The following is a 12,629-nucleotide window of genomic DNA, read 5'->3' as shown; positions in this document are numbered from 1 at the left end:
ACTCCAAGATCTATAGATGCTGTATGTGCAGCACCATGCTCCCCACACCACTGGATGGACTTCAGCTGCAAGCCAAAGCCTATGGAGAAACCTGAACTATTGAGCTCAGGATCAGTCAGATACCTGAGCTTCTTCCTTTTATAGATATATAATTTAAGCTACATCCATATCTATACAAAAATAGTTTGCGCTTTCCAATATATATTTCTTTGTGCAGCATCCACGTATTTTGCAATATACAAATGAAAAGCACAATCCATTTTTTTTTGTATGGATACATCTAAATAAAGATTGCAAAGCACAATACATGAGCCAGGGTTTGACTGACAAAAAGCTACACCCCTTGCTGGGCTCTAACACTGAAAGACGTGCTGTCAGCTCTTTAATACATCCCCAAATATTATTGTCCTTCCTCTTCCCAACTCTCTACCAGTGCTGCTGCCAATGGATGTCTTTGCTGTGAAACCAGGTATGGGCTTTGAAGCAACTCTCTCCTGCAAGTTTTCAAGTGGTTTTCTGGGAAGGACACTGGCATTTCAGGGAAGCAATGGGAGCAACAGCATCTCCTACTCTCCTTGGTTTCCTTTGGAAACCACATAATGGGCAATTTCTTGCACTATATCAAGTTAACATCCCATCTGAAACAGCATCTCCAGCTCAAGAGGGTCCTATGGAGAAAACCTGTTTTATTTGCATAAGTTGCATTAAGAGAATGACTTGACTTGAAAGGGAAACTTTAACTTCATTTTAAAATAGGGGGTAGGAAATCCCCAAGGCTATGCCAAGTTTAAGCACCTAAATAAACAATCTGAGAAGTGCTGTTTGCAGACAGCTCTTAGCAATCCTTACACAAAGTTCCAATAACCAGGAAAACAGGGCCAATTACTCAGGAACCTCGTTCCAGCCTCTGTTTCTTCCACATACAGACAGCTTGGCAGGGATTTCCACACGCTGTCCTGTGAGCTGGCTGGGGCTGTGCTTCTATTTGAAGCCACAAAGGAGCTGGATGTGCCTTGAAGTGAGCATCAACCCTTCTGAATGAGGGCTGGGGCTCAGTTCACCCTTTGCAGTTCAGCCTTGCATTGCTATACTGGGGTGAAAAGTTAGATTTGCTATTAGGAATCATCTCCCAGATGCAACAACCCCAGTACAAAGTCTCCCACAGGAAATTCTTTCCCAGCATTTTTGCCCATTTTTACTTTTCCCTCCTCTTTTTAACCTTTTTTTCCTCAGGGAGGGGGATGTTGGCTGCACACTGTAATTCCCAGGGGACAAGGTGGCAGCACTCGGGTCATGTCAGCTCATTCCAGCCTCTTCCAAATCTGCTGCAATGAAATTAATGCAATTTTAACATTCCCTGCACTAATTGCTGACAACCACCATCCACACTGAAATAATTGGCTGTTTTCATTAGACTTTGGTGTCACTGTCAGATTCTGCATCCTTTATGCTTCAAGCACTGTTAAGAGAAAATGTACATAAGATTTTTGGGGTGTTTTTAATGGCAGTGAACACCTCCAGACAGCATCTGGGGCTGAAGTTTCCACTCCCACTCCTGAAAATCCCATCTTGGACTCCTCTCAGTAGCAGATCCTTTCTTTTACTGGCCTTGCAGCAGGCACCACTTTAAAAGCATCCATTTAAAAGCCTCTTTTTTTCCATGTAACTCAGCTGACACAATTACTGTACATGTGTTTCTGTCTTTGGAGGATACATATTAAAAATGAATGCAGTATCAACAGCAAGATTTGTGCTAGTGAAATAAGCATTTGGTGCTGCTTTTGCGTGTTTACCAGCAAGATGCTTTTTGCTTTGCTGGCCAGAAGTCAAGGGGGTTTGTATCCAGGACATCATCAGGAGAATGGCTGGAAGCTGCCCTGAGCTATGGCCTAGGACAGACTGATAGATACACACATATAAATATACATGTACGTATACCTCTGTCCAAGGACAGCCCAAGAAGATAGCATTATTAGATTAAAATAACAACTCAAGACCTAGGGATGAGTCAAACTAGTATTTTAAAGAGCATCTCATCACCTTTGAACATTAGGTGTCTCCACAGCTTGAGATCCAAGACTCTTGCAGAAAGGTTCAAGCCATCACTCCTCCCAAGTCACTTGCACAAGTTACGGTTTTCCCCTCTCAGCACATCCTTGCAAGGAACAGTATGGAGGAAAAGCGCCTATCACCAAGGGCAGGGCTGGGTGACAGTATGGAAACCAACTGCAGCCACTCAATAAAGCTTTTGGTTAGCTCAAAATACATATGGATTTGCACAAAGAACCTCTTACTGCTGCTGTCCAGGATGTGCCGGTTCCAAACCAACATGTCCAGCCTCTCCCTCTGACACCTGCACATCACAGTGGACTCACAGCGGCACAAAATTAATCCCTCACAGAATTTTCCCTTCAAGTGGATAAGTGTGAGGGCCTTTAATTTGTCCATTAGAACTTTAGCCCCATCCCACTACTGTGCATCTTGGCTACACTCCTGGGTACGGCATCTCCCATGGCACCGTGCACTGCATCACCTCAGAGTTGTTGGCCACCACTGCTTGCTCCAGGGTGGGTACCAGGGTGCTCAGCCACAAGCTGCAGAGCCTCTTGGGCTAAAAAGGTGGATTTTGGCTCCTCACATCCGTCTTTTAAAGAAGAAAGGTTTAGATTCCACTCCTTTCTTACTGCCCTGATGCTGCAAGCAAGTGAGCTGTCACTCCTGGACACGTACACAGAAACCCCTTACTTTGGGGTAAAGCTTTCACCCAACAAGTGCAAATCCTTATAAACACCATCTTTGAGCATTCCCTAAGTTAGACACCAGCTTGGCCTCAGTGCTTCCATATGGCTACAGGACAAGACACCCGCCATACACCCGATTGCACACCATCAACCAGCACTTGCACCATCCATGGCCATGGGGCAGGACACGCAGAGACCATCTACCAGCAAAGTTACCCCCATGTCCTAGCACCGCACACCCCCAAAAAGTGTAATGTCCCTCATGTAGGATGCCCAGGCACTCAGCTGCCCTGTTCACATGCTGGCGGATGTCTCACAGCCGATGGAAAGAAAGAAAACCTGATACAAACCTGTGCATGCCAGCAGGGGAAAGGGGGACAGAGGGGTTCAGGAGGCAGGCTGGAGGTTGCAAAGGCTTTCAAAAGCACACACACCGTTTAAACCCTCCTATGTCCTCCCCAAGCTCCGGGCGCATTCCAACTTCTCCGTGAGACAAAATGGACAAAGAGGCAAGGGGAGCCGTTCGCTCGCCCTCCCCACAGCCACAGCAGAGCCTAACCCCCTCATCCTTGGCCTGAGCTTCACCCTTGGCGCTGGGGACAGCACAGCACCCCCCGCAGCACCCTCCTGCACGGCCCCAGCGAGCTCCAAGGCGTGCTTCCCATCGCCCGGCGTTGTTGTGGCTCTTCCAAGAGGAAGCAAGCTTCAACAGCACAAAGCAAGGGGAAGAAACGCACGCCGGGCTGCATTCCCCCCCGCGCGAGGCAGTGGGACCCTCCCCAAACCCCCTTACCTGCATGAGCTAAGCATGGGCACAGCACCCTGCCCTGAGCATCGTCCGCGGCCGCCCCTCTCCGACCCCATGGGCACGAACAATGGGCCGGGCGCGGAGCAAAGCCGTGCTCGCCGCGGCACTGCCCCGGCTTGCTCTCCTCCTGCTCCGACTTCATGGCGGAGGCCGGCGGCGCTGGGGGTCCCCAGGGCTGGGGTGCCCGCGGCGGGGGCTGCCCGTACAGGCTCCTCCCCGGCCCGCACCGCACGGAAGTGCCTCGGCGCTACCTGTGCCGGGAATTTGACCCCTCGCCGGTCGCGGCGCTTCCCCGGCCTGATGTCACCGGGCAGAGGAGTGGCTCTGCCCCTGCCGAGCCCAAGGGCACGGGACGGGGGGCGCGGGGCAGCGAGCGCGCCCCGCACGGCCCCGAGCAGAGCGCTGCGCAGGAGCAGGGAGCGCGGCCGCCGGCGGAAATGGTTCCCGGCCATCGCTCCGCCACCCCCGGGCGGATCGCGGCCCGTGACCCCCGGGAGCAGGGGAAACTGAGGCAGCAGCAGCCCCAGCGCCGCACGCGGCCTGCGCTGCTGGGACGGGGGAAGGAGGTGCCGTGGTCTTGTGTTCTCCAGCGAGCCTGCGACTGCAGGAGCACCACCAGGACCCTGCAAACCCCCATGGCTGGATCCCCAGCGAGGACGGGCTGAGAGGGGGAGGTGGTGCGATGGGGTGAGCAGGGACACGGCAAAACCCAGCGAAGAAGCAGGGGCCACTTGCTTTTCTATAGTAAAAGCAGAATAAACGTACACCAAAACCCATCAGGCTGGTGTTGAGCTTCTGCTTCCTGCACTTTCTTTGCCTTCCCAGGAACGTGCTTCCAAGCCCTCCACAGCAGATGTACTTACAAACATTCACCCCACCAAAGGGGTGAAGATCTGGGCAGAAGCACTTTGGGCTTATCTCTCTATGCCTGTCTCTTTGCTGCTGTCCTTGCTATGTGAGCACTGACTGGCTCCATGCTGCTTAGGGCTGGGTGGCCACTGGCCTGGAGACACATTGGAGGCACCTTCTGCTCTGCCCAGGAGGAGCTCAGACAATGCCATCAGAGACAGAATATCACCTCATTGTGCTTTTCAACAGTATCCAGAATGCAAAGCCTCTGATGAAGCCAGCTCCCCCACCCTACAGCAGCAGCATCTGAGGCATGGGGAAACCGAGGCACACCCCATAGGCATGGGCTTTTTACGTGTTTGGGAAGCAGGTGACAGAGTGCAACTGCAGAGGAGCGAGCCGCCCCTGGCTAGGAAGAGATACAGCATTGTCACCTCTTGCACCAAGCAAGCCTGGGTTAGCAAACCAGGTCCTTACCCACCTGCTAGTGACCCTCCTCAGCCCCAGGCCTACTGCTGGGCTTTGCCTTGCTCTTTACCCTGCTGCTTCTTCACCAGCTGCTTGGGAAGGGGAAGTGCGCTGGTTTTGCCTTGCAACAAGCTCTGGTTCTCATTGTGACAAACTCCAGTGCATGCAATCATAGAATCATACAGAATGGTTTGGGTTGGAAGGGACCTTAAACCTCACCCCGGTTCCAACCTCTGCCATGGGCATGGACACCTTCCACTGGACCAAAGCACACCCCTAAGTCCCTTGCCTTGGGGCTGCTCTCCAATGGGCCAGCACTGACATGGCTCACACTGCCTGTGGCATCGCTGCCAGGGTGTACAGTGTCCCATTGCCCCAGCTCCTGCTGTCACCAAGCTCAGCTCCTTGAAGCCCACAAAAGCTCCACTGTTGGCTGCTGCATCACCTCCCATTGCTCCCTGTTTGCACAACTCCACTCCCTGGGATCATGTCACAGCGCGCCTGCTTGTGTCGACTCAGCTCCCGATGAAGCAGGGATGCTACAGCAGCCCCAGCATCCCCAATGAGCAAGGAAACAGGGCTGGGTTTGGGAGAACATGCCCATTCAATTCTGCTTTACAAACAAGCTCGATGGAAAGGCAACTGTACCTCCTGGTGTGATCTGCCCCAGTTCAGTGCACAGCAGTGATGCCCCTGCACCAAAGCTAAGGGAAGAGGTTTTCCACGTCACAAGTGGAGAACCTTGCACAAGATCCCCATGAGCAGCTCTGCAGAGCTTCCTCCAACCTTCTGCACTGACTAATGATGGACCAAACATTACTCACACCTGCAGCACCCATCCTCATTCCCAGCACAGGCATGCAACAGAGGGTGCAGCTCCACTGCACTTTAACACAGCAATGCCACCTCCAGGAATTCCCCTCCCCTTCCTGCTTGATTACAAACCCTTTTTGGAAGGTGCATGGAAAAAGGTGGCAGTGAAGAGGCAGCACATGTCTTGGGCAGGTTTGCACTGTGGGGTTGGGGTCTGGCCTTGCTCTCCTTGCTTTGGAGAGACCGGTTACTGCGTGGCCAGCAGTGGCTGCTGTCCCTTGGCCAGGGCAGGGAGGTGACACCGGCCCCACGCCAGGAGGAAGCTGAGGCCTTTTTCTGTCCATTGAGTCACTTCCCGCAGATCCCGGCTGCCGCCTGTGCTGGGAAGGGGACAGGGGCTGGGTGTCTGCAGACAGGTTGGGCCCTTCATAACATCGCAGCCTGGTTTGTGTTGGAAGGGACCTTAAAGTTCATCCAGCTCCAGCCGCTGCCATGGGCAGGGACCCCTTCCACTGGAGCAGCTGCTCCAAGGCCCTGTGTCCAACCTGGCCTTGAACACTGCCAGGGATGGGGCAGCCACAGCTTCTCTGGGCACCCTGTGCCAGCGCCTCAGCACCCTCACAGGGAAGAGCTTCTGCCTTATCTCCAACCTGAACTTCCCCTGTTTCAGTTTGAACCCATCACCCTTCGTCCTATCACTACAGTCCCTGATGAGGAGTCCCTCTCCAGCATCCTTGTTTCTGGATTTCCTTTGGGAATCTCATGGCTCGAATAGGTTAAATAGCTTAAAAAGGTTATGTTCTCACCAAAACACTTAATGGCAGTTTGAGGTGGCTGAAATGCAGCTCAGCCATAAGATGTTGATGTCTATTGTTGTCCTGAAGGCACAGGCACCTGCAGTGACTGCTGAATAGCCTAAGCCCCATGAGAAATAGCTCTGCAGAAGGTGAGCAGTGCATTTATGTACCTTTGGACAAGAGATGGTCCTTATTGAGCTATGTCTGCCCTGAAGAACAGAGCTGTCCATAAAAAACACTGAAACATTGATTGGAACACAAAAACCAGGAGACTTCATTCAAGGGGATGGTGCTGCATACAAGCAGCTGCCTCTGACCCTCACAGGTCTCCTGCAGCAAAATGTCACCTACTTCCAGGAAAACTTGCTAAAAGATTTCCTTTCCAGCATGGAAACCACCTTCTCCATTCCTGTCTCTCGCAGAAGACGACGACACCGAAGCGAGGAGATGTTTCAAAACAGAGCTGATTGCTTTTTTCCCTTTGGTTTTTCTTTCCAGGCAAACTCCTCTCAAAAATGACACCTTTTTGTCAAACACTTCACTCATTGGCATTGTCACTGAGCAGAGCGCTCGGCTGGGAGCTTCTTTGGGAAGCCTCCATCTGCTTTTACCCAGCGAAACACTGATGGTGGCAAGGTTGCAGAATGGAACGTGTGAGGCGAAGGATTAATTAACATCGATCTGGCTCCAAAACCAGAGTAATTTTCATTCAGGAACTTGGCACCACTTAGCACCTCCTCCTCCTCCTGCACTGACAGAGTATTTTAAGCTCCTGATAATGGCACGTGCCTGGACCAGAGTTTTTGCAGTGATTAATTAAAACCTCAACAGAAAGAAATACTCCATTTATTTTCTTTTATGTCCCTCCCCAGCCTGTTCCCAGTGACGTTCCCCTTCTTTAAACCAGCACTTCCATTGTAAAGAGGCAAAATAATGAGTAAAGGGCAATCATCATCCAGTGCTCCCTGCTGCAATCTTATTTTGGGACAGTTTCCTGAACTAACACTCGTTTCTATTGTGGTTTGTTATTTTATCATGAGAATTATGGTTATCATCACAGACATTTTAACGCCTAACAACTTCTGGGTGCCTTTACAATGTTGTCATTCAAATGCTAAAAGCCTGTAATGAGACTAAGATAATGGCCTGCAAAAATAAATGATACAGATCAGAACAGAGGGAATTCGGTTACAAAATAAAGGAAAACAAATAGAAATTATCCATCCTGATTAGGATTCAAAGGCAGCAACTGGTGGGGGGAAACAACATCTATTCTGGGGAGGGTGGTTTCATCTGGTATTGAAGCCTCGACAGAGCCTGTCCTGCTCCATCCTGGGCAATGAGCACCTCTGCTTTAGAAGGCAGTTACAAGGAAAGGAAAGCCTCAAATCCTCCTTTCTGAGTTTGTTACCAGTTTATATTGGAAGTAGATGATCTTAAGGTCCTTTCCAACCCAAACTATTCTATATTGACATCACTTATGGGCCACATACCCAAAACCTCCACTGTGCCCTTTGACAACAGCCTGCAGCTCTCTGCCCTGGCTGTCACCAGCTCCATGCTCCTGCCACATCTGGATCCAGTGGCAAATGTCCCCGACTCCTTCCTGCACTCCTCAGCTTCATCAGTGCTAAAGCAGCATATGGGGAGGTGAGGATGGCACCCACAGCCTGACATTTACAGCCATGGAGAGGACAGAGCAGGGCTGGCCATCCAACGTGTATATCCATCAGCGAAACATGGCCTTTCCGAGAGCTTTGAACCCTGAACCCCACCAGAATCAATATTTTCCTTTCTAAAACAACGCTGGGGGAAAAAAGCACATCCAATATAGATTCAGTGTTATTCCAGGTTTTACATTATTCATTGAACCTCATCCTATGTCATGCTGCAGAGAATATATTATCATCTATGATGACAAAGAAAAGACACAACTCCTGCAAATATACACTAAAGCAGCAGCCTGGGCTGCTAGAACAGCCCCCACAATTGGCAATCTCTCATTAGCAACATGTAATTCAGTTGCTATACATTGAGGTTGTGCCTGTGCCACCAGCCACTTGGTAGTGAAAGAGGAGAATATGAAATCAAACTAATCATCAAAGAGCAACAAAGCCCAGAGCTACATGGCAGGTCTCTAACTTCCAGAAACCTTTTCTTGGTGAGGTTTCAAAGCCTTATCTCACCCCCAGCACAGCCAGAAACATCACAGCAAGGCCACCAAGGGCCATCATGTCCCCATGGCCACCCCACTCAGCCCATTTCAGCAGGGACCATGGGGGGACTGGCAGGGAACAGCCTGCACATATAGAAATAACAGGAAGAAAAGATGAGGAATCCTACCTGGAAAGGGAAATACTTTATCCATATGTACAAATGTGCTGCTGTTTCTAAACATCCTCAGCATATCTTCAGTGATGGGCATGAGTTAATGGGGGTGCAGGTGGGCAGCTCAACTCTCAATTTGGGCACTGTCCTTACTAACTAGATGTTACTGTCTAGTGTTTTAAAGCTGCCCTTTAGCTTCCAGAGAGTTTCAAATAAGCAATTCTAATGATCCCTCTTCATTACCCACTCCAGCAAGAATATATAATCATGTTAGGGAATTCAGAAAAGAAACCATCTTTTTATGACACCAGAACTTACCCAAACCCCATTTCTTTACACCCCAAACCTGCAGCTCTCTGTGCATGGACTGGGCTTTGCATGGCAAGAACGCTGGGCAGAGACCATTCATCACCTTCATCCCATTCACATCTCCATCTGCCCCTCCAGCAGCCCCAAGCTGCAAGGTAAGAATATTTCACCCACTCCCACTTTTGGGGCCGTATGCTACAGATCTGGGAGTGGATGTGATGAATTGGAAACCTGCATCACACTGGCTGAAGCCACCAAAGCACAAACCCAACCTTAGCATGCCCTTGATTGAGACCAATGACCCAACAGCTATTCAACCAGCTCCATGAGAAGCAACAGGGCTTGTTCACATGCGTAGACTCAAAATGATGCCACAGCACAATTACTGGTTTGCAGGAACTAAAAATGAGAAGGGAATAAAGCCTGGCTGAAATCACTCAGCTTTGCAAGGCAGGTGAGGAGATCCCGGGGGGGCTGCATGGATCAATGACCCCATGTGCCCAGATGTACCCCATTCCCCTCCCATCCACTGTGTGAATCAACCAAATATTTATAAATCAATTGAAAGCAATTAATCAGCTAGAGGAGGATAAGAGATAATGAAGAAAAGAGATTAGCTGGTGATGCACAAACAGAGCTCCTCTGGGGAGGAACTGCTGTGGTTGGAAACGTCCTCTGCAAAGCCTATTAGCTCCACTTAAAGCAGAAATTTAGAAGAGGCAAACTGAATAATTAAAAGGATAAGTTAATGGTTCATGCTAACAGCTGCTAAAAACCTGCAGCACTATATTTGTTAACCAAAGTGGCCACTGACAAAAGGACCTGCAGAACAGCCTTCACCTTGCACCAGGGAGGGATGCTCAGCCAGAGTCAGATCACTGCATCCATCCAGTGAACTGGAGTTGCTACTGCCATCCTGCTGTGTTCAGTGAAGTGACCAGCCCCTTCCAGACGAGTTATAATGATGGAGGAACAACTCCAGGAGTGAACATGTTCAGGTATATTCCTAATATTACCCACCTGACAGTAGCCTTCAATCACCAACCCACCCTTAACACCAAAGCCAGTACTAAACAAGCACACAAAGCCAGTACAGAAATGTGATGGGGAACGGCTGAGGGACCTGGGGGGTTCAGATGGAGAAGAGAAGGCTCAGGGGGGACCTGATGGCTCCCTACAAGTGCCTGACAGGAGGATGGAGCCAAGAGGGGCTGGGCTCTGCTCCCAAGGAACAAGGGATGGGACAAGAGGAAACGGCCTCAAGCTGCACCAGGGCAGGTTTAGATGGAGCTGAGGAACAATTCCTGCCCCAGAGGGTGCTCAGGCATTGGAACAGGCTGCCCAGGGCAGGGCTGCAGGCACCGTCTGTATAGACGTGGCCTCAGTGCCATGGGTTAGTGGTGGCCTTGGCAGTGCTGGGCAGTGGTTGGACCAGATGAGCTTAAAGGTCTTGTCCAACCTATGATTTCACACCCACAGAAGATGCCAGTGCTGGGCTTAACCCAGTCTGCAGAACCAACATCACCATGATGGTGCTCCAAGAACTGGGTGCTTTTTGCCAAAATTACACCCCTGCACTGCACTGGGGGATGTTACAAGTGGCACTTTGTTTTTGAGGAGCACCCAAAAATGCCATGACCTCCTTCGGTGACCTGCATCCTACAGCAATGGTTCCAGGGATGCCAACAAGAAGCTCTTCCGAATTTGTGACTTATACTTGCACTACCTCCTCCAGTGTTGCAGGATCCCACCTGAGAGGTGGCTCACAGGTGGGCATCTTAATAAGAAAGGACTCAAGAAGAGCAATTGAGAGGAATAAATGTGGCATTTCAGTCCAATACTTGCCTTTTTCAAGGCACACTCAACAAAACTGCCACATCAGGGCTGGAACCCACATGTGCTCTGCAGAGGGGAAGGAGAGGAAGCATCTTACTCACCAACTTGCAAGGCAGCAATTTAACCTTCAAGGAAGTGCTCAGATTCATTTAGTAACAACCCTTGTCTAAGGCTGGGGGCAAAATAATTCTACTGAGAACAATACATAGTAGATAAAAATAACTGCACTGCAGCAAGGAGATGGAGAGCATGCTGCTGGGCAGCACCTGCTAAAACAGCCCAGCTCCAGGGCGACCTTAAAGCAGCTCCAGTGCCTAAAGGGGCTGCAGGAAACCTGAAGAGGGGCCTGGGACAAGGGCCTGTAGGGACAGGCCAAGGGGAATGGCTTGAACCTGCCCGAGGGGAGACTGAGATGAGCTCTTAGGCACAAGCTGTTCCCTGTGAGGGTGCTGAGGCGCTGGCACAGGGTGCCCAGAGAAGCTGTGGCTGCCCCATCCCTGGCAGTGTTCAAGGCCAGGTTGGACACAGGGGCTTGGAGCAGCTGCTCCAGTGGAAGGTGTCCCTGCCCGTGGCAGGGGTTGGAACTGGGTGAGCTTTAAGGTCCCTTCCAGCCCAAACCAGGCTGGGATTCTATGAAAATGTGCTTCTTTCTGAAACACCCACAGTATTCCCTGATGGGAGCGTTGTGCCTGCTGCACACCTCTATTATTCATGCACAAAGGCAGAAAAAGCCATGTAGAGCTTGGAGGGCTGCACACAGCTCCTGCCTGGGATTAATGCTGCAGTGGGTTGCAAAGTCACTAACAGTGACAGTCTTGTAGTAGTGTTAGCTGGGGGGTGGTGGGCAGCCACTCTTAGGTCTCAGTGCATTGCACTGGGCTGGGAACAGAAACTCCAGTCAGGATTTTCAAATGACAATTATAATAAATCATACAAGACAAAATGGAGTAGCTGAAGCCATAGAAGACGCACACCAAAGCCAGCAGAAAGCCCAGGCTCTGGCAGCATCGGGCTGAAGACATACCAGTTGGTGCTGGATCCCCATAGAATGAGCTCAACATTGGTACCACTGGGGAGACCACTCTTGTGAGTGTGGAAAACCATACTCCAGAGGAGGCAGGGATGTGAGGAAGTACAGCAATCCAGCTAAAATGAGACGGAAACCTCATGTATATATATTTCCAACCACATGAAGCAAAACAGTGATGCCTTCTGAAGGAAGCCATGCTCCAAAATGTTTTATCTGGGACACGCAGGAAGCCCCTGGAGGTTGAGCACTTCAATTCCTCCAGCAGCATCAAGCCAAGAACATCAAGCTCCAAGAGAACATGACATTTACACCTGGCTCCTGATGGACCCAAATACTGCACCATGGCTGGAAAAAGGCAGTTGGAGAATTGCTTTGGTTTTTAAACTACATTAAATGCATTCCAAAGCTCCACAGGATGCATCCAGTGCCTTTTCTATTTTAAAGGATCCTGCTGCCCCTGCATGGGATAGGATCTGGGCTCTGACATGCCATCCTTGATATTCCCAGCACATTGCTGGAGTGCAATGAGTGCCAGGGAAGAATGAGTGGCATCAGGGAAGGGAAAAAGAACAGGGAGTAAAGAAGAAAAGAGGGGGGAGATTACTGGAGCAAGATGGGCAACAACAGGAGCTGCCAGCTTTCATTACTTC

The 12,629-nt window shown here is 50.4% G+C and overlaps 1 protein-coding gene across 2 annotated transcripts in view; it reads right to left on the bottom strand.

Annotated features, from left to right (window-relative positions):
- KAZN (kazrin, periplakin interacting protein) overlaps positions 1-12,629 on the bottom strand; it is a 161,336-nt gene that overhangs the window by 15,661 nt on the left and 133,046 nt on the right. Inside the window, exon 1 of one of the 2 annotated variants that reach the window (XM_005145440.3) lies at positions 3,535-3,816. The exons of the other annotated variant lie outside the window; for it this stretch is intronic. Coding sequence (XP_005145497.2) covers positions 3,535-3,691 — 157 coding nt within the window. The 5' untranslated portion in view covers positions 3,692-3,816. Of the gene's footprint in view, positions 1-3,534; positions 3,817-12,629 lie in introns of those variants that run through there. 2 annotated transcript variants of the gene reach the window in all.

This window comes from Melopsittacus undulatus, chromosome 12 (genome assembly GCF_012275295.1).
Source record: "Melopsittacus undulatus isolate bMelUnd1 chromosome 12, bMelUnd1.mat.Z, whole genome shotgun sequence".
In the NCBI taxonomy this organism is placed as follows: Eukaryota; Metazoa; Chordata; class Aves; order Psittaciformes; family Psittaculidae; genus Melopsittacus; species Melopsittacus undulatus.
Note: the sequence above shows the minus strand (reverse complement) of the source record. Positions and strands in the feature narration are given on the sequence as shown.